Source organism: Pleurodeles waltl, chromosome 7 (genome assembly GCF_031143425.1).
Source record: "Pleurodeles waltl isolate 20211129_DDA chromosome 7, aPleWal1.hap1.20221129, whole genome shotgun sequence".
In the NCBI taxonomy this organism is placed as follows: domain Eukaryota; kingdom Metazoa; phylum Chordata; class Amphibia; order Caudata; family Salamandridae; genus Pleurodeles; species Pleurodeles waltl.
The window spans coordinates 677,370,084-677,394,937 of record NC_090446.1 but is presented as its reverse complement, the minus strand read 5'-3'; the positions used below and the strand labels follow the sequence as shown (position 1 = coordinate 677,394,937).

The following is a 24,854-nucleotide window of genomic DNA, read 5'->3' as shown; positions in this document are numbered from 1 at the left end:
TCCCAAATGGAAGGGCTTTAAATTGGAAATCTGAGTTATCACAAGCCTGAGGAGTTCCTTGTGCTTGTTGTGCATCAGGATATGGAAGTAGGAGTTACTGAGGTCTATGGTTGCCATGCAGTCTTCTTCTTTTAGTAGTTGGATGATTTCATGCATTACCTTCAACCTTTGTGCCTTTAGGCAGCTGTTAAGAAATCCAAGGTCTATGATGTGCCTCAATATAAAGTCCTATTTTGGGATGAGGAAGTATAAAGAGTTCACTACCTGGTTGTGTTCTCATTTTGGTACCTCCTCTATGGCTCCTTTTTGTAAAAGGTTTTGAATCTCCCGTTCTAATAGAAGTAATTTTTCTCCTTTCAAAGTCCTTTTCCTTGACTTAACATTCTTTGTTATGTCCTCCCGTTCTCTACAGTAGTCTTGGTTAAGTTGAGTATCCATTTGTTGGAGGTAATAGCTTTCCATTCCTGGAGGAAACCTTCCAGCCTGCTCCCTTCAGATGTTGGTTGTCAGTGGCCTGTCTTTTGTGCGCAACTTGTCATCCATGGACAACTCTCTAGTGGTCTGGCTTTTTTCTCTGGTCCTGCCCTGAAAAGCCTGTCTTGGTGGTGTTGTGCATTAACACTGTATGCTTGTGCCCTACACAGTGGTTCACATTTGTACTCTGGGTTTGCTATATGCAAAGCAGAAATTTCCCTCCGCCCACTGGCTTCCTGGTAGGAGTAGTTCTTCTAAACTATCCCTTAAATTGCAGGACCCATTGCTTTGGATGATTCATTCTCCTCCATCATCTGAAGAAGGGAATCATCTACTGCTGCTCTGAACAGATTTTCTCCAGTGGAGACCATATTTATAATGGTGCCATGTAACTCTTGTTTGAACTCTGAGAACCCGTAACTAAGCAGGTCTCATTAGAGCAGTGCCAGTGCGCACTTGTCTACTGGCAGTTTCTGTTCCATTCAGGACTGAATTTAAACAGGTGTTGGCTATTGAGACCACTTCTGGAATGAACGCTTTTACTTTTTAGGACGAGCATAGCAGCGCATTTGCTGCTTTTCTGATATGTTCGTATCTTGTGGGCTTTTAACCATGGTGACCACACGCCCTCACTATCACTCGTTCATGGGCTTGCCTTTCAAAAATCCTTCATCAGGTAAATGCTATGAGTTTGTCCCTCTTTGGGGCAGTTTTGTTTCTGCCTTGGACAGCAATCCTGTTACAAGGATAGTTGCACAATTGCAGATATGTTTTACTGCAAGCAAACTGTTTTCCTTTTGTCTTTCTCCTTCGCGCTTACGCTCATGGCGTCCATGGCGCTTTGAACCAGCTCGCTTATGTCAACTGTTTTACTTTTAATTTTCAATTTACATAGCAAGAAAAGTCCAGTTAGGAATTTACGACGCTAATAGTTCTAACTCGAGTAAACGCAAGACCCATTGCATTGCAAATGCATGTTTCTTATATTGGTCAGGATAATATCCCATTATCTCCTCCAACTCTTCCCACTGTTGGTGCCCATAACTACTTAAGAAGAGATTAGTTTGCTATGTGCCACTGTGCTGCAGTGGACCTCCCCATCTTCATCCTCACCACCTCTGTCCCCTTACTTTCCATATCTGGTGGTGGTCCCATGAATGTGTAAGCATTAGCCTTCTTCCTAGCAATCGAAACAGCGAGAGTCTGCTGAAGCACTGCTACTAATATATACACAGTCTTGTGTGGAGTTTCTTCTCCACTCTAGAAGTCACTATTTTAGAAGATGGCTCTTTGAAAGCTTGCTTCCCTTGATCAATAATGCTGGGTGGCATTGGAGAAAACTGAATTTTCTTTTGGGACGGAAATACAGTCTGTAGCAGGAAGCATGTTTCCATGACTTCCGCCTCTAGTTGTACCAATTACATGTCAGCAGTCCTTTAAAAAACCTAATTGTATATGGAACAATCAGGTAGCAAGAGTCTAGAAGGGTACGAGTCGAACCCTTCCATCCAGGGAGCTTCAATTAGGGTATTGACAAATATCTATTCCTCTCGCCGATATATCTAGCAGGGTTTATTCATACTATTGCTCATCACACAAAACCACTCTTGCTCTCCTTCCTGTAGTTCATGGGTTGCTGAAGGTTGTAACTCAGCGTGTTTCTCCTCACCAGTACTAATCTCCTCTTTTCTAGCAGGGATCTAGAAACCCTTGAAGGATGAATCAAATACTACCTTTTTCTACATTAGGACCACCATTTGGGCCCAAGTCGACTTTTACTCCTCTTGATGTCTGACGCATGCTGTCCTGCATTGATGGTCAGTGCCGTCTTTCTTTTCAGGGTTGATGTGTCTTTTCCCTTTCAGTCTCTTTCATTCCTCAGATCTCAAGCTCTTTCTGGAGTTAAGTCGGCATCTCAAGGTTCATCATGCTTCGAATCACGGGGTTGATTTGATTTTACTTTCCCTTCGACTGCTAGCAGCTTAGGTGTGAAGGGTGTTTTTGGTCACAAAGAGTCAGAAGTTTTCAGCCCGGCTCCACTGCAACCTTATAGCTTTGTAGGCACATGTTTCAATGGCATTTGCTCAGTGTCTTTCAGTGCCTTGACTTCAGTCCCCTACCTTTGTGACACCTCTGTTTCTTTGACCATTTCCTCATGTCTCAACAGTCGTAAGTCTTCAAGGGAGCCCTGTTTGGACAACAGCACATTGTAGTTTCCCCACCTTTGTTTCACCCGGAACTTTAGATTTTTTGGGAGGGACTCACACGCCATACAACATTCGCTGACTGAAGATGGCAACCATGTACTGGGGCTTGGTGGGGGTGTGCTTGAAGCCAAGGGGGCTGACACCACCCGCATACTGATTGATGCTCATAAGAATAAGAATAAAGAAGAAAAAAAAAAAAAAAAGGGACGATTGACTTATACAACATTTGAATCCAAAAAAGATTCAAGCTGCAAATGTCAAGATCATGAATTGAAGTAGCAGGAAGGAGGGTGGATATACTAAGATGGCAGTGCCCAATACACTAAATCATATTAAGGGGCTTTCCCCCACTATTAGCATCTCAGTTTGTCCATACTGATCTCTAGGGAGTTTGACTTAAACCAAGCAATGACTTCTGCCATGCACTGGAAGAATTTCAGTTTGGAGCGGGAATGATCCCCATTTAAGTAAATTATTATATGGGCATCATTTGCATACGTGGCAATGGATTATTCAAAAGACTGAGTACAGCCAAGGGAGTAACATAAAAATTAAATAAGGTGGGGCCCAGAGGAAGAACCTTGGGAAACCTCGTGCTCAGTTCTAGAGTTGGCCTAACAGGAGAAAGATGAACAGCCTGCTAATGACTAGAGGAAGCGATCCAACCATAAGATACTGCCACAAATGCCAGCACCGTTAAGGTTTGACGTATGTGTGAGACTGTATCAAAAGTGGCAGAGAGGTCTAGTTGGCTGAAGTCAGCACAGTTACCACCATTAACTATCAGCCTCAATTCATCCAGGAAAAGTACTTGCTTGGTACTAGTAAGCGGCTGAAACCCAAAAAACGCAGCGTGGATGATACGATTTTCTATTGAAAAAAAGGCAGATAATTGGGCATTATTGACTTTCTCAAAGAGTTTGATTGGGAAGGATAGGAGAGGAACAGAAAGAAAAACAGTTGGTGCTGACAGCTCAATTAAGTGTTTAAGCTAGGGTACTATATTGAATTTTTCCAGCACTCTGAACTAGAGTCACTGGTAACTGATAGATTACAGATCCCTCTAACAGCTTGGGTCCCAGACTTGAAATGCAGGTGAAAGATGTGCACAAAGCAAATAGATTGAATTTTAAGGGCCACCACTTTAAGCATATCTATTGAGATAGTATTACATTTACACAAAGAGTTGAATTTTTACCCCTGTCACCAATACAAAGAGGGCCACACAATGGTAGTCAGCGCAGGACTTGGGGTCCAGATTGGGCTTTTTCAGCTCTGTAGTTATCAATGGGTGCACATGTTCTAGGGGATTAAAAGGCTTGTTCAAGTGGGGGCAATGAGGCATTTTGTTAAAGTCCTACAGTGTTGGGTTCAGAAGAATGCAATAAAAGGCATGTAAGAATCAAGTCAACCTTCACGGCAACGTTGCTATGACAAACAGTTCTTAATTACACAAGAAAACTTGATATCTATACTTGAAAGCAACATGCATACTATGACCCAAAACAGTTTCCTTGGAAAAGTATGCCTTTCATTCCATTCTTATTTAGAGAAGTTGTTTCTTAGTGACAATTTCAGGGGAGATCTCATGCACTTGCCAACACCTGTCCGCTGGGGGGACAACCTTGCACAGACTAAGGAATAAAATAAATACAGATATATTGGCTTGTTATCCAGTATACTACAAGTTATTTATAAAAGAGACTCTCAAATTACTTAAATTTGTTAAAAGAAGAACTAGAATTCCTTAGTAAGGCAATGCTGTAATACTGTGGTTAATGTGTCCACAGCTATTAAATCAAATTCATCTGGTTTCTCTGAGCTATATTGCACACAGTTTAGCAAAAGTAGTTTTAAACTTGGTGGGAGAAGCGTAAGCCAGATCAGTGGGACTCAAATCAAGGAAGACAAAAAAAACAAAAACAAAGTGGATGTATGAACAAAAAGTGATTTTAACCCGTTGGGTGCCTTGGACGAAACTGTTACGTGCTGGGCAGCACCGCTTGGTTGCCCAGGACGTAACCATTATGTCTTGCACCAGGCTCTCAGGGAAAGCACTAGCACTCCCCCCGAGGGCTTCTCCCTCATCCCCCACAGGGGTCGTACCCAGACTCCTCTGCAAACGTAAAAATGTGCTTAAAAAAGCATTTTTCTTCACTTTCCTTTGTCGGATCACTGGGCCGGCACAAATTTCCTACCACCCAGCGTTCCCCTCAGTCTCCCAAGTAAAATGATACCTCACTTGTGTGGGTCCCCAAAGCAGAGTCAGCCTAAAAATGTATAAAAGAAAAAATTGTGCTTATCAACTCGCTGTGCTATTCCTGGGGGGGAACACTGGGTGGAAGGAAATTTGTGGCTCCTCTTCCAGAACTTTCCATCACCGAAATGTGAGGAAAAAGTGTTTTTTGTCAAATTGTGAGGTTTGCAAAGGATGCTGGGTAATAGAACCTGGTGAGAGACCCACAAGTCACCCCATCCTGGATTCCCCTAGGTGTCTAGTTTTTAAAAATGCACAGCTTTGGTAGGTTTCCCTAGGTGCCGGCTGTGCTAGAGGCCAAAATCCACAGATAGGCACTTTCCAAAAAACACACCGTATTTCAATGCAAAAATGTGATGTGTCCAAATTGCGTTTCCCGTCGCGGGCACTAGGCCTACCCACACAAATGAGGTACCACTTGTATCTGGAGACTTGGGGGAACATAGAATAGAAGAACAAGTGTTATTGCCCTTTGTCTTTCTCTAAATTCTTTGCTTCCACATGTAAGACAGTGTGTAAAAAAGACGTCTATTTGAGACATGCCCTGTAATTCACATGCTAGTATGGACACCCCGGAATTCAGAGATGTGCAAATAACCACTGCTCCTCAACACCTTATCTTGTGCCCATTTTGGAAATACAAAGTTTTCCTTGATACCTATTTTTCACTCTTTATATTTCAACAAATGAATTGCTGTATACCAGGTATACAATGAAAACTCAATGCAAGGTGCAGCTGATTTATTGGCTATAGTTACCTAGGGTTCTTGTTGAACGTACAAGCCCTATAAATCCCCTCAACCAGAAGAGTCCAGCAGACATAACGATATATTGCTTTTGAGAATCTGACATTGCAGGAGAAAGTTAGAGTGTAAAACGTGGAGAAAAATGGCTGTTTTTTTACCTCAATTTCAATATTTTTGAATTCACTTTATTTTCTATAGAAAAACCTTGCAGGATCTACACAAATTACCCCGTGCTGAATTCAGAATTTTGTCTACTTTTTAGAAATGTTTAGCTGTCCGCGATCCAGCCTTGGTTTCACACCTATTTCTGGCAATAACTGGAAGGAGGCTAAAAGCACAAAAATTGTGGTTGAAAAATGTGGGTTTCTGATTCAAGTCTGTCTGTTCCTGAAAGCTGGGAAGATGGTGATGTTAGCACAGAAAACCTTTGCTGATGCCGTTTTCAGGGAAAAAAAACACAAGCCTTCTTCTGCAGCCCTTCTTTCCACACATATATATATATTTTTTAACTCAATTTTCGCTGTATTTTGGTTAATTTCTCGGTCTTCTCCAGGGGAACCCACAAACTCTGGGTACCTCTAGAATCCATAGGATGTTGGAAAAAAGGACGCAAATTTGGCATTGGTAGTTTATGTGGACAAAAAGTTATGAGGGCCTAAGCGCGAACTGCTCCAAATAGCCAAAATAAAAAGGCCTGGCACCTGAAGGGGAAAAGGCCTGGCAGCAAATGGGTTTAAACACATCATGAAACAAACAATAACAAGAGCAAAAAGAAAATGAGAAAAACTGAAAAAGTGGTATAAAATATTTTTGCCTACCTTCATTTATATTGCCCATTAAATATTATTGGCATTTGAATCCAAGATGTTAAAAAATTAAAAAAATTGTGATCATTACTTTCAGTCTAACACCCTGATTGCTACACCTCACCTCTCTTGCCTGCCCCCCAATCCACCTATGCTCAGGATGGTTTTAGGAAGTATTTAGAAACACAATCTTTATTTACCTCGTGTCACAATGCTTTGCGTCAGTAGGTCACAGGAGCTTCAGCGTTAAGGTGCACTGTGACTAACATTTAGAAAAGAATAGCTCCCCAATGCATTTGCTAGTTATCCTCTGGCAACAAGGCGCTATATGCACATCTAACTACACAGTCCTGAGGCAGGGCTTAAACAAAGAAGCATAGAAAGCACAGTAATTCTCAAGCTGTTCTGCATGACAGTGACGTCTTAAACAGCAGGAGTAATGTTATGATAAATGATACTAACCTGTCTTCAGGCCACATGGCAACGTGATTATAGAGGTAGTACGAAAGGTGGTTGGGGACAAGGTCTTTGCCTGAAACGCGAAGGTCAACAGGGTACCAGAACTCAAACTCCTCCTTCAGCTTTTCCAGTTTCTCTCTTGCAATCCGGGTTTTGGGAAAAGGAGCATTTTTAAAGAACACATAGTCCCAAACTTCTTTGGTCATTTGATCAGGCCTATGCAAAAAAATAAAAAAACACACAATCACAACAACAAAAAACAGGGTTAGGGATACTGGCAGAAAGATACAACTTGAAAACACCAACATATGAGAAGCGGCATGTATAACAGAGATGTAGAGATAGGACAAGCAAAAAGCCCTGTATTCTATATAATATAGCCAAAAAGTTAATGTAGATCATGCAAAGCACTACTACCTAGAAAAGTAAGATACTAAGAAGGCACAGGTTTAAGCTTCCACGTATGACTCTCGCTGTTTTCTTCAAAGGTTGAAGGCATGCATATCCAATTTAGGTGTTAACTCCTATCATTCACGCACCTTGAGACTGCATACCAATGATTTGGGATATATCAATTTAGGAACATGTTGACTCTAATGTAATTATTTAATTATGTTTGGCCTGCTTTCTGATTTAATTTAATTATAAGCAACTTGAATTTGGTGCTTTACTTTTTAAAGGAGTGGTTTTTCTGCATTATAAACGTGCATTAAGGACATACGTTTCAAACCGGTAATTTGTGCATTTACCATGTTTCTCATTCACTTTTATTTTATATTTTTACACTGTGGAACTCCTGTAGCTTCTAATCTCACCTACTTAGAGGAATAAAGGAATATAGGGTAGTTTAACAAAAAAACAAATATAAAATAGCAGCAGATGTTTGTGGTTAAAGTCTTTCCCATTCAATAACAATAAAGCATCAATATCGCAATGCACAAAAACTTTAATGAAACAGGAGGTTAATGGAAGTCAGCCATGTCATCAGGGATTCATTTGTGTCTTGAGTAAGAATGGTAACTTCTTTGTAAAATTATAATAAAATGGGGACATTCCATGTAAAGAGAAGGGGTTAGAATATGTTCTGTCAGCAAGCGCTGCAATATGTATATCAGTGCACCCAAAGAGGCTAAGTGTGCAAAATTATTTTTTGCCTTTTTATGGTCGAGTCTGCGTCACATGCGCTTGTGCATACGTTTTGCTTGCGAGACGCTTTAGGAATTAGAAAAGGGCTCGGAGCCCCTTTGACGTCAGGTCAGTTGGCTTTCATTGGTTCGTGAGCTTGCCTGTTAAACTCTGCTTGCTTTTATTAGTGGAAGGCACGCATACGTCATGCCTTTTCCGGTGGTTAGCCCTCCTCGAGTGCAGCGACCAAGTACTGAAAACATGCAAGGCTAGCTGTTTCCCGTCAGGTTTGTGGACTACTTTTTATCTTTTGTTTGCAGCACGATCTCGCTTGGCATAAGTCGATCGCTTTGCATAACATCGACCGTGTTACATAGTTAATTGCACTTTTGCCGATAGGTTTCCTTATGAGTGAACTGTAGCAGCGCAATGGCGCTGTTTTTTTCCTTCAATTTGGAAAGAAAAATCCGGTTGGGAGTTTACAACTGCTAATAGCTGTAACTCGGAGAAACACAAGACCCTAGTGCATTGCAAATGCTTGTTTATATATGCCACTAGATGTTACTTTTGCAGCAAGACGAGGCAGGGTTATCTCTACTGGTCTTGAACCTCCAGCATGGCAGAGTAATCAGCACAGCCACAGACTTTATCAACAAAAACACATCAGTCTACATATTGACCATTATGATAAAGGAGACAGGTTTTTAAATCGCAGACTGCCTTACCAAATTCCTATCGGCGAAGGTGCTTGTCCGCTTAGATCATTGCCCTGTAGAAAGTGGGCCACACAGTAGTAAGCCATATAGATTGTGGAATCTGAGAGAGATTCGATCAACCACTGCTCATCCCATGGCAGACGTGTGCCTGCAAGAAATGCAAAAAAAGCTCTCAGAAGAACTGATCACCAGAAACTCTGGGGCAAAAATGTTATCCGCTGATATAGGTGCTAGAATTACAAAAGCTGATCCAGAGTTACACATTGTTTTACTTAACTGACGCACACTGTCATACAGGGAAAAGTCATGACAAACTCATCTTTTCAAAATTACTTCCAAAAGCTGTCCACCGTGGTATTACAATTCATGTAACAACATTTCAGAATCAGGGCCTGATTTCAAATTCAGCAGATGGGTTACTCCGTCACAGCAGTGACAGATATCCCGTCCGCCGAAATATAAATCTCATTATTTCCTAGGTGTAGGAAGTTGGCTCTGTATGCACTATTTCAAAGTAAGGAATAGTATGCACAGAGTCCAAGGGTTCCCCTTAGAGGTAAGATAGTGGCAAAAAGAGATAATACTAATGCTCTATTTTGTGGTAGTGTGGTCGAGCAGTAGGATTATCAAAGGAGTAGTGTTAAGCATTTGTTGTACATACACAGGCAATAAATGAGGAACACACTCAGACAATTCCAGGCCAATAGGTTTTTGTATAGAAAAATATATTTTCTTAGTTTATTTTAAGAACCACAGGTTCAAATTCTACATGTAATACTTTGCATGAAAGGTATTGCAGGTAAGTACTTTAGGAACTTTGAATAATCACAATAGCATATATACTTTTCAAATAAAACACATATAGCTATTTTAAATCTAGACACTTAAGGCAATTTTCAGTTCCTAGGGGAAGTAAGTAATTGTTAGTTCTTGAAGGTAAGTAAACCAACTACGGGGTTCAAATTGGGGTCCAAGGTAGCCCACCGTTGGGGGTTCAGAGCAACCCCAAAGTTACCACACCAGCAGCTCAGGGCCGGTCAGGGGCAGAGTTCAGAGTGGTGCCCAAAACGCATAGGCTTCAATGGAGAAGGGGGTGCCCCGGTTCCAGTCTGCCAGCAGGTAAGTACCCGCGTCTTCGGAGGGCAGACCAGGGGGGTTTTGAACGGGCACCGGGGGGGGGGGGGGGGCACAAGTTAGCACAGAAAGTACACCCTCAGCAGCACGGGGGCGGCCGGGTGCAGTGTGCAAACACGCGTCGGATTTGTCATTGAAATCAATGGGAGACCAAGGGGTCTCTTCAGCGATGCAGGGAGGCAAGGGGGGGGGCTCCTCGGGGTGGCCACCACCTGGGCAATGGAGAGGGCCTCCTGGGGGTCACTCCTGCACTGGAGTTCCGATCCTTCAGGTCCTGGGGGCTGCGGGTGCAGGGTCCTTTCCAGGCGTCGGGATCTGGGAGTCAGACAGTCGCAGTCAGGGGAAGCCTCGGGATTCCCTCTGCAGGCATCGCTGTGGGGGCTCAGGGGGGACAACTTTGGTTACTCACAGTCTCGGAGTCGCCGGGAGTCCTCCCTGAAGTGTTGTTTCTTCACCAGTCGAGTCGGGGTCGCCGGGTGCAGAGTTGCAAGTCTCACGCTTCTGGCGGGAAATGCTGTTGTCTTTAAGTTGCTTCTTTGGAAACAAAGTTGCAGTCTTGGGTGAACAGGGCCACTGTTCTCGGGAGTTTCTTGGTCCTTCTAGAGCAGGGCAGTCCTCTGAGGATTCAGAGGTCGCTGGTCCCTGGGGAAAGCGTAGCTGGAGCAGTGTCTGTAGAAGTGGGGAGACAGGCCGGTATAGCTGGGGCCAAAGCAGTTGGTGTCTCCGTCTTCTCTGCAGGGTTCTTCAGCTTAGCAGTCCTCTTCTTCTTAGTTTGCAGGAATCTGAGTTCCTAGGTTCAGGGGAGCCCCTAAATACAGAATGTAGGGGTGTGTTTAGGTCAGGGAGGGTAGTAGCCAATGGCTACTAGCCATGAGGGTGGCTACACCCTCTTTGTGCCTCCTCCCAAGGGGAGGGGGTCACATTCCTATCCCTATTGGGGGGATCCTCCATCTGCAAGATGGAGGATTCCTAAAAGTCAGAGTCACTTCAGCTCAGGTTGCCTTAGGGGCTGTCCTGACTGGTCAGTGACTCCTCCTTGTTTTTCTCATTATCTCCTCCGGCCTTGCCGCCAAAAGTGGAGCCGTGACCGGAGGGGGCGGGCAACTCCACTAGCTGGAATGCCCTGTGGTGCTGGAACAAAGGGGGTGAGCCTTTGAGGCTCACCGCCAGGTGTTACAGCTCCTGCCTGGGGGAGGTGATAGCATCTCCACCCAGTACAGGCTTTGTTACTAGCCACAGAGTGACAAAGGCACTCTCCCCATGTGGCCAGCAACATGTCTCGAGTGTGGCAGGCTGCTAAAACCAGTCAGCCTACACAGGTAGTTGGTTAAGGTTTCAGGGGGCACCTCTAAGGTGCCCTCTGGGGTGTATGTTACAATAAAATGTACACTGGCATCAGTGTGCATTTATTGTGCTGAGAAGTTTGATACCAAACTTCCCAGTTTTCAGTGTAGCCATTATGGTGCTGTGGAGTTTGTGTTTGACAGACTCCCAGACCATATACTCTTATGGCTACCCTGCACTTACAATGTCTAAGGTTTGGCTTAGACACTGTAGGGGCGCAGTGCTCATGCACTGGTGCCCTCACCTATGGTATAGTGCACCCTGCCTTAGGGCTGTAAGGCCTGCTAGAGGGGTGACTTATCTATACTGCATAGGCAGTGTGAGGTTGGCATGGCACCCTGAGGGGAGTGCCATGTCGACTTACTCGTTTTGTCCTCACCAGCACACACAAGCTGGTAAGCAGTGTGTCTGGGCTGAGTGAGGGGTCCCCAGGGTGGCATAAGATATGCTGCAGCCCTTAGAGACCTTCCCTGGCATCAGGGCCCTTGGTACCAGTTTCAAGGGACTTACCTGGATGCCAGGGTGGGCCAATTGTGTTAAACAAAAGTACAGATTAGGGAAAGAACACTGGTGCTGGGGCCTGGTTAGCAGGCCTCAGCACACTTTCAATTGTAAACATAGCATCAGCAAAGGCAAAAAGTCAGGGGCTAACCATGCCAAGGAGGCATTTCCTTACACAACCCCACCACCCCCAAACGAAAGAGGATGAGACTAACCTTTCCCAAGAGAGTCTTAATTTTCTAAGTGGAAGAACCTGGAAAGGCCATCTGCATTGGCATGGGCAGTCCCAGGTCTGTGTTCCACTATAAAGTCCATTCCCTGTAGGGAGATGGACCACCTCAACAGTTTTGGATTTTCACCTTTCATTTGCATCAGCCATCTGAGAGGTCTGTGGTCAGTCTGAACTACAAAGTGAGTACCAAAGAGGTATGGTCTCAACTTCTTCAGGGACCAAACCACAGCAAAGGCCTCCCTCTCAATGGCACTCCAACGCTGCTCCCTGGGGGGTAACCTCCTGCTAATGAAAGCAACAGGCTGGTCAAGACCATCATTTGTTTGGGACAAAACTGCCCCTATCCCATGTTCAGAGGCATCTGTCTGCACAATGAACTGCTTTGAGTAATCTGGAGCTTTTAGAACTGGTGCTGTGCACATTGCTTGTTTCAGGGTGTCAAAGGCCTGTTGGCATTCTACAGTCCAGTTTACCTTCTTAGGCATTTTCTTGGAGGTGAGTTCTGTGAGGGCTGTCACTATGGATCCATATCCCTTCACAAACCTCCTGTAATACCCAGTCAAGCCAAGGAATGCCCTGACTTGAGTCTGGGTTTTTGGAGCTGCCCAGTCCAGAATAGTCTGGATCTTAGGCTGGAGTGGCTGAACTTGGCCTCCACCTACAAGGTGTCCCAAGTAAACCACAGTTCCCTGCCCTATCTGGCATTTGGATGCCTTGATAGAGAGACCTGCTGATTGCAGAGCCTTCAAAACCTTCTTCAGGTGGACCAGGTGATCCTGCCAGCTGGAGCTAAAGACAGCAATATCATCGAGATAAGCTGCACTAAAGGACTCCAAACCAGCAAGGACTTGATTCACCAACCTTTGGAAGGTGGCAGGGGAATTCTTTAAACCAAAGGGCATAACAGTAAACTGATAATGCCCATCAGGTGTGGAGAATGCGGTCTTTTCTTTTGCTCCAGGTGCCATTTTGATTTGCCAGTACCCTGCTGTTAAGTCAAAGGTACTTAAGAATTTGGCAGCACCTAATTTATCAATCAGTTCATCAGCCCTTGGAATGGGATGGGCATCTGTCTTGGTGACAGAATTAAGTCCTCTGTAGTCCACACAAAACCTCATCTCTCTCTTTCCATCTTTGGTGTGAGGTTTGGGGACTAAGACCACTGGGCTAGCCCAGGGGCTGTCAGAGTGCTCAATTACTCCCAATTCCAGCATCTTGTGGACTTCCACCTTGATGCTTTCCTTAACTTGGTCAGACTGTCTGAAAATGTTGTTTTTGACAGGCATGCTGTCTCCTGTATCCACATCATGGGTACACAGGTGTGTCTGACCAGGGGTTAGGGAAAAGAGCTCAGCAAACTGTTGCAGGACCTTCCTACAATCAGATTGCTGTTGGTCAGAGAGGGTGTCTGAATAGATCACTCCATCAACTGAGCCATCCTTAGGGTTTGATGAGAGGAGATCAGGGAGAGGTTCACTCTCAGCTTCCTGGTCTTCATCTGTTACCATCAACAGATTCACATCAGCCCTATCATGGAAGAGTTTTAGGCGGTTCACATGGATCACCCCTCTTGGGGCTCCTGCTAGTGCCTAGGTCCACCAGGTAGGGGACCTGACTCTTCTTCTCTAGCACTGGGTAAGGGCCACTCCATCTGTCCTGAAGTGCCCTGGGAGCCACAGGCTTCAAAACCCAGACTTTCTGCCCTGGTTGAAATTCAACCATTGCAGCCTTTAGGTCATACCAAAACTTCTGGAGCTGTTGGCTGGCCTCAAGGTTTTTACTTGCCCTTTCCATGTACGAAGGCCAAGTACATAGTCCACTATGTTTTGTTTAGGCTCATGAAGAGGTCTCTCCCAGCCTTCTTTCACAAGAGCTTGTGGTCCCCTTATACGGTGGCCAAACAGAAGTTCAAAGGGTGAGAACCCTACTCCCTTCTGAGGCACCTCTCTGTAAGCGAAAAGCAGACATGGCAAGAAGACATCCCATCTCCTTTTGAGTTTTTCAGGGAGCCCCATGATCATGCCTTTTAATGTCTTGTTGAATCTCTCAACAAGGCCATTAGTTTGTGGATGATAGGGTGTAGTGAATTTATAAGTCACTCCACACTCATTCCACATGTGCTTCAGGTATGCGGATATGAAGTTGGTACCTCTGTCAGACACCACCTCCTTAGGGAAGCCCACTCTGGTAAAGATACCAATGAGGGCCTTGGCTACTGCAGGGGCAGTAGTCGACCTAAGGGGAATTGCTTCAGGGTATCTAGTAGCATGATCCACTACTACTAGTATGTACATATTCCCTGAGGCTGTGGGAGATTCAAGTGGACCCACTATGTCCACAGCCACTCTTTCAAAGGGGACCCCCACCACTGGAAGTGGAATGAGGGGGGCCTTTGGATGTCCACCTGTCTTACCACTGGCTTGACAGGTGTTACAGGAGACACAAAACTCCTTAACTTTCTGGGACATGTTGGGCCAGTAGAAGTGGTTGACTAACCTCTCCCACGTCTTGGTTTGTCCCAAATGCCCAGCAAGGGGAATATCATGGGCTAAGGTCAGTATGAACTCTCTGAACTCCTGAGGCACTACCACTCTCCTAGTGGCACCAGGTTTGGGATCTCTTGCCTCAGTGTACAGGAGTCCATCTTCCCAATAGACCCTATCTGTTCCAGTTTTCTTGCCATTGGACTCTTCAGCAGCTTGCTGCCTAAGGCCTTTAAGAGAGGGACAGGTTTCTTGCCCCTTACACAACTGCTCCCTTGAGGGTCCCCCTGGGCCTAAGAGCTCAACCTGATAAGGTTCCAACTCCATAGGCTCAGTTCCCTCAGAGGGCAGAACTTCTTCCTGAGAAGAGAGGTTCTCTTTTTGTTGTTGTGTTGCAGCTGGTTTCCCAGTTGTCTTTCCTTTTCTCTTGGTAGGCTGGGCCCTTTTTCCAGACTCCAGCTCTACTTTTTCACCCTGAGCCTTGCACTGTGCCCTTGTCTTGACACACACCAGTTCAGGGATACCCAGCATGACTGCATGGGTTTTCAGTTCTACCTCAGCCCATGCTGAGGACTCCAGGTCATTTCCAAGCAAACAGTCTACTGGGATATTTGAGGAGACCACAACCCCACCACCTGTTTCAGGCCATTGACCCCTCCCCACTCTAAAGTTACCATAGCCATGGGATGTACTTTAGTTTGATTGTCAGCATTGGTGACTGGATAAGTTTGTCCAGCCAGGTATTGACCAGGGGAAACCAGTTTCTCTGTCACCATAGTGACACTGGCACCTGTATCCCTCAGGCCTTCTACACTTGTCGCATTAAGAGCTGCTGCCTGTATTTTTGCATATTAGGGGGCCAGGCAGCCAGTGTGGCTAAATCCACCCCACCCTCAGAGACTAATGTAGCTTCAGTGCGACACCTGATTTGCTCTGGGCACACTGTTGATCCCACTTGGAGACTAGCCATTCCAGTGTTAGCTGGAGTGGAGTTGGAAGTGGTACTTTTCTTGGGACAGGCCTTGTCTCCAGTTTGGTGTCCCTGCTGATTACAGCTACGACCCCAGGCCTTTTTGGGATCAAAGTTTTTACCCTTGTACCCAAAATTGTTTTGTGAAGAGGCTCTGGGCCCACCCTCCTGTGCAGGTTTTTGGGGGCCTGTAGAAGACTCTTTACTATTTTTGTTTTTGGATGTCTCAACACCTTTCCCCTGGGGAGGCTTTGTGACCCCTTTCTTTTGGTCACACCCTGTGGAAGTTTTGGACACCCTAGTCTTGACCCAATGGTCCGCCTTCTTTCCCAATTCTTGGGGAGAAATTGGTCCTAGGTCTACCAGATGCTGATGCAGTTTATCATTGAAACAATTACTTAATAGGTGTTCTTTCACAAATAAATTGTACAGCCCATCATAATTACTTACACCACTGCCTTGAATCCAACCATCCAGTGTTTTCACTGAGTAGTCCACAAAATCAACCCAGGTCTGGCTCGAGGATTTTTGAGCCCCCCTGAATCTAATCCTATACTCCTCAGTGGAGAATCCAAAGCCCTCCATCAGGGTTCCCTTCATGAGGTCATAAGATTCTGCATCTTTTCCAGAGAGTGTGAGGAGTCTATCCCTACACTGTCCAGTGAACATTTCCCAAAGGAGAGCACCCCAGTGAGATCTGCTTACTTTTCTGGTTACACAAGCCCTCTCAAAAGCTGTGAACCATTTGGTGATGTCATCAGCATCTTCATATTTAGTTACAACCCCTTTAGGGATTTTCAACATGTCAGGAGAATCTCTGACCCTATTTATGTTTCTGCCACCATTGATGGGTCCTAGGCCCATCTCTTGTCTTTCCCTTTCTATGGCTAGGATTGGTCTTTCCAAAGCCAAGCTTTTGGCCATCCTGGCTAACTGGATGTCCTCTTCACTGAGGCTATCCTCAGTGTTCCCAGAGGTGCTGGCCCCTCCTGTGAGGGAAACAGCATCTCTGACTATCACATTTGGAATCAGGGATTGAGTGTCCCTGGGTTCCCTAGTTAGGACTGGAAGGTGGGAATGTTCCTCCAAGTCACTATCATCATCCTCTGTGTTGTCATCCCCAGACGGGTTGGCTTTTTCAAACTCTGGCAAAACCTCCTGGAGCTGTAGTTTGGAGGGTCTTGAGCCAATTGTGATTTTCTTAAGTTTGCAGAGTGACCTTAGCTCCCTCATCTTAAGATGGAGGTAAGGTGTGAGGTCGATTTCCTCCACATTCATCTCTGCACTAGACATTATGTTTCTAAAAGTTGGAATACTTTTTAAGAATCTAAAACTAGTTCTAGAACCTAATTCAAACTTTCACAAACTTTTAAACTCTAAAAGAAATGCTAACAGGGACTAACACAAGGCCCTAGCAGGACTTTTAAGAATTTAGAAAAATAGTTCAAATTGCAAAAATCAATTTCTAATGACAATTTTGGGAAATTGTCGTGTGATCAGGTATTGGCTGAGTAGTCCAGCAAATGCAAAGTCTTGTACTCCACAGCTGTAAGGAAATGCCTCCTTGGCATGGTTACCCCCTGACTTTTTGCCTTTGCTGATGCTATGTTTTGAATTGAAAGTGTGCTGAGGCCTGCTAACCAGGCCCCAGCACCAGTGTTCTTCCCCTAACCTGTACTTTTGATTCCACAATTGGCACACCCTGGCATCCAGGTAAGTCCCTTGTAACTGGTACCCCTCGTACCAAGGGCCCTGATGCCAGGGAAGGTCTCTAAGGGCTGCAGCATATCTTATGCCACCCTGGGGACCCCTCACTCAGCACAGACACACTGATTGCCAGCTTGTGTGTGCTGGTGAGAACAAAACGAGTAAGTCGACATGGCACTCCCCTCAGGGTGCCATGCCAACCTCACACTGCCTATGCAGTATAGATCAGTCACCCCTCTAGTAGGCCTTACAGCCCTAAGGCAGGGTGCACTATACCATAGGTGAGGGCACCAGTGCATGAGTACTGTGCCCCTACAGTGTCTAAGCCAAACCTTAGACATTGTAAGTGCAGGGTAGCCATAAGAGAATATGGTCTGGGAGTCTGTCAAACACTGACTCCACAGCACCATAATGGCTACACTAAAAACTGGGAAGTTTGGTATCAAACTTCTCAGCACAATAAATGCACACTGATGCCAGTGTACATTTTATTGTGAAATACACCCCAGAGGGCACCTTAGAGGTGCCCCCTGAAACCTTAACCGACTATCTGTGTAGGCTGACTGGTTCCAGCAGCCTGCCACAACCGAGACATGTTGCTGGCCCCATGGGGAGAGTGCCTTTGTTACTCTGAGGCCAGTAACAAAGCCTTCACTGGGTGGAGATGCTAACACCTCCCCCAGGCAGGAGCTGTAACACCTGGCGGTGAGCCTCAAAGGCTTACCCCCTTTGTTCCAGCACCGCAGGACACTACAGCTAGTGGAGTTGACCGCCCCCTCCGGCCACGGTCCCCACTTTTGGCGGCAAGGCCGGAGGAAATAATGAGAATAACAAGGAGGAGTCACTGGCCAGTCAGGACAGCCCCTAAGGTGTCCTGAGCTGAAGTGACTAACTTTTAGAAATCCTCCATCTGCCCCAATAGGATTAGGGATGTGACTCCCTCCCCTTGGGAGGAGGCACAAAGAGGGTGTACCCACCCTCAGGGCTAGTAGCCATTGGCTACTAACCCCCCAGACCTAAACACGCCCTTAAATTTAGTATTTAAGGGCTTCCCTGAACCTAAAGATTTAGATTCCTGCAACTTACAAGAAGAAGAGGACTGCTGAGCTGAAAGACCCCTGCAGAGGAAGAAAAGAAGACACCAACTGCTTTGGCCCCAGACCTACCGGCCTGTCTCCTGCCTTCCAAAGAAACCTGCTCCAGCGACGCTTTCCCAAGGACCAGCGACCTCTGAATCCTCAGAGGACTGCCCTGCTTCAAGAAAGACCAGAAACTCCCGAGGACAGCGGCACTGCTCCAAAAGAACTGCAACTTTGTTACAGAGGAGCAGATTTAAAGACCCCTGCAAATCCCCGCAAGAAGCGTGAGACTTGCAACACCGCACCCGGCGACCCAGACTCGACTGGTGGAGAACCAACACCTCAGGGAGGACCCTCCGGCGACTCCGAGACCGTGAGTAACCAAAGTTGTCCCCCCTGAGCCCCCACAGCAACGCCTGCAGAGGGAATCCCGAGGCTCCCCCTGACCGCGACTGCCTGAACTCTAATTTCCCGACGGCTGGAAAAGACCCTGCACCCGCAGCCCCCAGCACCTGAAGGAACGGAACTTCTGTGCAGGAGTGACCCCCAGGAGGCCTTCTCCCTTGCCCAGGTGGTGGCTACCCCGAGGAGCCCCCCCCTTGCCTGCCTGCACCGCTGAAGAGACCCCTTGGTCTCCCATTGAAACCTACAGAGAACCCAACACTTGTTTACACACTGCACCCGGCCGCCCCCGCGCTGCTGAGGGTGTACTTTTTGTGCTAACTTGTGTGTCCCCCGGTGCCCTACAAAACCCCCCTGGTCTGCCCTCCGAAGACGCGGGTACTTACCTGCTGGCAGACCGGAACCGGGGCACCCCCTTCTCTCCATTGAAGCCTATGTGTTTTGGGCACCTCTTTGACCTCTGCACCTGACCAGCCCTGAGCTGCTGGTGTGGTAACTTTGGGGTTGCTCTGAACCCCCAACGGTGGGCTACCTTGGACCCAAACCTGAGACTTGTAAGTGATTTACTTACCTCCTAAAACTAACAATAACTTACCTCCCCCAGGAACTGTGAAAATTGCACTGTGTCCACTTTTAAAACAGCTATTTGTGTTTTATGTGAAAAATATATATGCTATTGTGATTATTCAAAGTTCCTAAAGTACTTACCTGCAATACCTTTCAAATGAGATATTACATGTAGAATTTGAACCTGTGGTTCTTAAAATAAACTAAGAAAATATATTTTTCTATAACAAAACCTATTGGCTGGATTTGTCTCTGAGTGTGTGTTCCTCATTTATTGCCTGTGTGTATGTACAACAAATGCTTAACACTACTCCTTTGATAAGCCTACTGCTCGACCACACTACCACAAAATAGATGTAAGGAAATGCCTCCTTGGCATGGTTGCCCCCTGACTTTTTGCCTTTGCTGATGCTATGTTTACAATTGAAAGTGTGCTGAGGCCTGCTAACCAGGCCCCAGCACCAGTGTTCTTTCCCTAACCTGTACTTTTGTATCCACAATTGGCAGACCCTGGCATCCAGATAAGTCCCTTGTAACTGGTACTTCTAGTACCAAGGGCCCTGATGCCAAGGAAGGTCTCTAAGGGCTGCAGCATGTCTTATGCCACCCTGGAGACCTCTCACTCAGCACAGACACACTGCTTGCCAGCTTATGTGTGCTAGTGAGAACAAAACAAGTAAGTCGACATGGCACTCCCCTCAGGGTGCCATGCCAGCCTCTCACTGCCTATGCAAGTATAGGTCAGTCACCCCTCTAGCAGGCCTTACAGCCCTAAGGCAGGGTGCACTATACCATAGGTGAGGGTACCAGTGCATGAGCATGGTACCCCTACAGTGTCTAAACAAAACCTTAGACATTGTAAGTGCAGGGTAGCCATAAGAGTATATGGTCTGGGAGTTTGTCAAACACGAACTCCACAGCACCATAATGGCTACACTGAAAACTGGGAAGTTTGGTATCAAACTTCTCAGCACAATAAATGCACACTGATGCCAGTGTACATTTTATTGCAAAATACACCCCAGAGGGCACCTTAGAGGTGCCCCCTGAAACTTAACCGACTGTCTGTGTAGGCTGACTAGTTCCAGCAGCCTGCCACACCAGAGACATGTTGCTGGCCCCATGGGGAGAGTGCCTTTGTCACTCTGAGGCCAGTAACAAAGCCTGCACTGGGTGGAGATGCTAACACCTCCCCCAGGCAGGAGCTGTAACACCTGGCGGTGAGCCTCAAAGGCTCACCCCTTTGTCACAGCCCAGCAGGGCACTCCAGCTTAGTGGAGTTGCCCGCCCCCTCCGGCCACGGCCCCCACTTTTGGCGGCAAGGCTGGAGGGAACAAAGAAAGCAACAAGGAGGAGTCACTGGCCAGTCAGGACAGCCCCTAAGGTGTCCTGAGCTGAGGTGACTCCAACTTTTAGAAATCCTCCATCTTGCAGATGGAGGATTCCCCCAATAGGGTTAGGATTGTGACCCCCTCCCCTTGGGAGGAGGCACAAAGAGGGTGTACCCACCCTCAGGGCTAGTAGCCATTGGCTACTAACCCCCCAGACCTAAACACGCCCTTAAATTTAGTATTTAAGGGCTACCCTGAACCCTAGAAAAGTAGATTCCTGCAACTACAAGAAGAAGGACTGCCCAGCTGAAAACCCCTGCAGAGGAAGACCAGAAGACAACAACTGCCTTGGCTCCAGAAACTCACCGGCCTGTCTCCTGCCTTCCAAAGAACTCTGCTCCAGCGACGCCTTCCAAAGGGACCAGCGACCTCTGAATCCTCTGAGGACTGCCCTGCTTCGACGACGACAAGAAACTCCCGAGGACAGCGGACCTGCTCCAAAAAGACTGCAACTTTGTTTCCAGAAGCAGCTTTAAAGAACCCTGCAACTCCCCGCAAGAAGCGTGAGACTTGCAACACTGCACCCGGCGACCCCGACTCGGCTGGTGGAGAACCAACACCTCGGGGAGGACCCCCGGACTACTCTACGACTGTGAGTACCAAAACCTGTCCCCCCTGAGCCCCCACAGCGCCGCCTGGAGAGGGAATCCCGAGGCTTCCCCTGACCGCGACTCTCTGAAACCTAAGTCCCGACGCCTGGAAAAGACCCTGCACCCGCAGCCCCCAGGACCTGAAGGACCGGACTCTCACTGCAGAAGTGACCCCCAGGAGTGCCTCTCCCTTGCCCAAGTGGAGGTTTCCCCGAGGAAGCCCCCCCCTTGCCTGCCTGCAGCGCTGAAGAGATCCCTTGATCTCTCATTGACTTACATTGCGAACCCGACGCTTGTTCTAACACTGCACCTGGCCGCCCCCGCGCCGCTGAGGGTGAAATTTCTGTGTGGGCTTGTGTGTCCCCCGGTGCCCTACAAAACCCCCCTGGTCTGCCCTCCGAAGACGCGGGTACTTACCTGCAAGCAGACCGGAACCGGGGCACCCCCTTCTCTCCATTGAAGCCTATGCGTTTTGGGCACCACTTTGAACTCTGCACCTGACCGGCCCTGAGCTGCTGGTGTGGTAACTTTGGGGTTGCTCTGAACCCCCAACGGTGGGCTACCTTGGACCAAGAACTGAACCCTGTAAGTGTCTTACTTACCTGGTAAAACTAACAAAAACTTACCTCCCCCAGGAACTGTGAAAATTGCACTGTGTCCACTTTTAAAATAGCTATTTGTGAATAACTTGAAAAGTATACATGCAATTGAAATGATTCAAAGTTCCTAATGTACTTACCTGCAATACCTTTCAAACAAGATATTACATGTTAAATTTGAACCTGTGGTTCTTAAAATAAACTAAGAAAAGATATTTTTCTATAACAAAACCTATTGGCTGGATTTGTCTCTGAGTGTGTGTACCTCATTTATTGTCTATGTGTATGTACAACAAATGCTTAACACTACTCCTTGGATAAGCCTACTGCTCGACCACACTACCACAAAATAGAGCATTGGCATTATCTATTTTTACCACTATTTTACCTCTAAGGGGAACTGTAGGAAGTTGGCTCTGTATGTGCTATTTCAAAGTAAGGAATAGCATGCACAGAGTCCAAGGGTTCCCCTTAGAGGTAAAATAGTGGTAAAAATAGATAATACTAATGCTCTATTTTGTGGTAGTGTGGTCGAGCAGTAGGCTTATCCAAGGAGTAGTGTTAAGCATTTGTTGTACATACACATAGACAATAAATGAGGTACACACACTCAGAGACAAATCCAGCCAATAGGTTTTTATATAGAAAAATATCTTTTCTTAGTTTATTTTAAGAACCACAGGTTCAAATTCTACATGTAATATCTCATTCGAAAGGTATTGCAGGTAAGTACTTTAGGAACTTCAAATCATAAAAATTGCATGTATACTTTTCAAGTTATTGACAAATAGCTGTTTTAAAAGTGGACACAGTGCAATTTTCACAGTTCCTAGGGGAGGTAAGTATTTGTTAGGTTAACCAGGTAAGTAAGACACTTACAGGGCTTAGTTCTTGGTCCAAGGTAGCCCACCGTTGGGGGTTCAGAGCAACCCCAAAGTCACCACACCAGCAGCTCAGGGCCGGTCAGGTGCAGAGTTCAAAGTGGTGCCCAAAACGCATAGGCTAGAATGGAGAGAAGGGGGTGCCCCGGTTCCGGTCTGCTTGCAGGTAAGTACCCGCGTCTTCGGAGGGCAGACCAGGGGGGTTTTGTAGGGCACCGGGGGGGACACAAGTCCACACAGAAATTTCACCCTCAGCGGCGCGGGGGCGGCCTGGTGCAGTGTAGAAACAAGCGTCGGGTTCGCAATGTTAGTCTATGAGAGATCTCGGGATCTCTTCAGCGCTGCAGGCAGGCAAGGGGGGGATTCCTCGGGGAAACCTCCACTTGGGCAAGGGAGAGGGACTCCTGGGGGTCACTTCTCCAGTGAAAGTCCGGTCCTTCAGGTCCTGGGGGCTGCGGGTGCAGGGTCTCTCCCAGGCCTCGGGACTTTAGGTTCAAAGAGTCGCGGTCAGGGGAAGCCTCGGGATTCCCTCTGCAGGCGGCGCTGTGGGGGCTCAGGGGGGACAGGTTTTGGTACTCACAGTATCAGAGTAGTCCTGGGGTCCCTCCTGAGGTGTCGGATCTCCACCAGCCGAGTCGGGGTCGCCGGGTGCAGTGTTGCAAGTCTCACGCTTCTTGCGGGGAGCTTGCAGGGTTCTTTAAAGCTGCTGGAAACAAAGTTGCAGCTTTTCTTGGAGCAGGTCCGCTGTCCTCGGGAGTTTCTTGTCTTTTCGAAGCAGGGGCAGTCCTCAGAGGATGTCGAGGTCGCTGGTCCCTTCGGAAGGCGTCGCTGGAACAGGATCTTTGGAAGGCAGGAGACAGGCCGGTGAGTTTCTGGAGCCAAGGCAGTTGTCGTCTTCTGGTCTTCCTCTGCAGGGGTTTTCAGCTAGGCAGTCCTTCTTCTTGTAGTTACAGGAATCTAATTTTCTAGGGTTCAGGGTAGCCCTTAAATACTAAATTTAAGGGCGTGTTTAGGTCTGGGGGGTTAGTAGCCAATGGCTATTAGCCCTGAGGGTGGGTACACCCTCTTTGTGCCTCCTCCCAAGGGGAGGGGTTCACAATCCTAACCCTATTGGGGGAATCCTCCATCTGCAAGATGGAGGATTTCTAAAAGTTAGAGTCACTTCAGCTCAGGACACCTTAGGGGCTGTCCTGACTGGCCAGTGACTCCTTGTTTTTCTCATTATTTTCTCCGGCCTTGCCGCCAAAAGTGGGGCCTGGCCGGAGGGGGCGGGCAACTCCACTAGCTGGAGTGTCCTGCTGGGTTGGCACAAAGGAGGTGAGCCTTTGAGGCTCACCGCCAGGTGTGACAATTCCTGCCTGGGGGAGGTGTTAGCATCTCCACCCAGTGCAGGCTTTGTTACTGGCCTCAGAGTGACAAAGGCACTCTCCCCATGGGGCCAGCAACATGTCTCGGTTTGTGGCAGGCTGCTAGAACCAGTCAGCCTACACAGATAGTTGGTTAAGTTTCAGGGGGCACCTCTAAGGTGCCCTCTGTGGTGTATTTTACAATAAAATGTACACTGGCATCAGTGTGCATTTATTGTGCTGAGAAGTTTGATACCAAACTTCCCAGTTTTCAGTGTAGCCATTATGGTGCTGTGGAGTTCGTGTTTGACAGACTCCCAGACCATATACTCTTATGGCTACCCTGCACTTACAATGTCTAAGGTTTTGTTTAGACACTGTAGGGGTACCATGCTCATGCATTGGTACCCTCACCTATGGTATAGTGCACCCTGCCTTAGGGCTGTAAGGCCTGCTAGAGGGGTGTCTTACCTATACTGCATAGGCAGTGAGAGGCTGGCATGGCACCCTGAGGGGAGTGCCATGTCGACTTACTCATTTTGTTCTCACTAGCACACACAGGCTTGTAAGCAGTGTGTCTGTGCTGAGTGAGGGGTCTCTAGGGTGGCATAAGACATGCTGCAGCCCTTAGAGACCTTCCTTGGCATCAGGGCCCTTGGTACTAGAAGTACCAGTTACAAGGGACTTATCTGAATGCCAGGGTGTGCCAATTGTGGATACAATGGTACGTTTTAGGTGAAGGAACACTGGTGCTGGGGCCTGGTTAGCAGGGTCCCAGCACTCTTCTCAGTCAAGTCAGCATCAGTATCAGGCAAAAAGTGGGGGGTAACTGCAACAG

At 47.0% G+C, this 24,854-nt stretch overlaps 1 protein-coding gene across 1 annotated transcript in view; it reads right to left on the bottom strand.

Annotated features, from left to right (window-relative positions):
- The window catches only part of LARS1 (leucyl-tRNA synthetase 1), a 360,224-nt gene that overhangs the window by 140,254 nt on the left and 195,116 nt on the right, over positions 1-24,854 (bottom strand). The window contains exons 19-20 of the mRNA XM_069244681.1: positions 8,800-8,938; positions 6,953-7,165 (exon numbers count right to left, since the gene is read on the bottom strand). Of these exons, the coding sequence (XP_069100782.1) occupies positions 6,953-7,165; positions 8,800-8,938 (352 nt within the window). The remainder of the gene's footprint in view (positions 1-6,952; positions 7,166-8,799; positions 8,939-24,854) is intronic.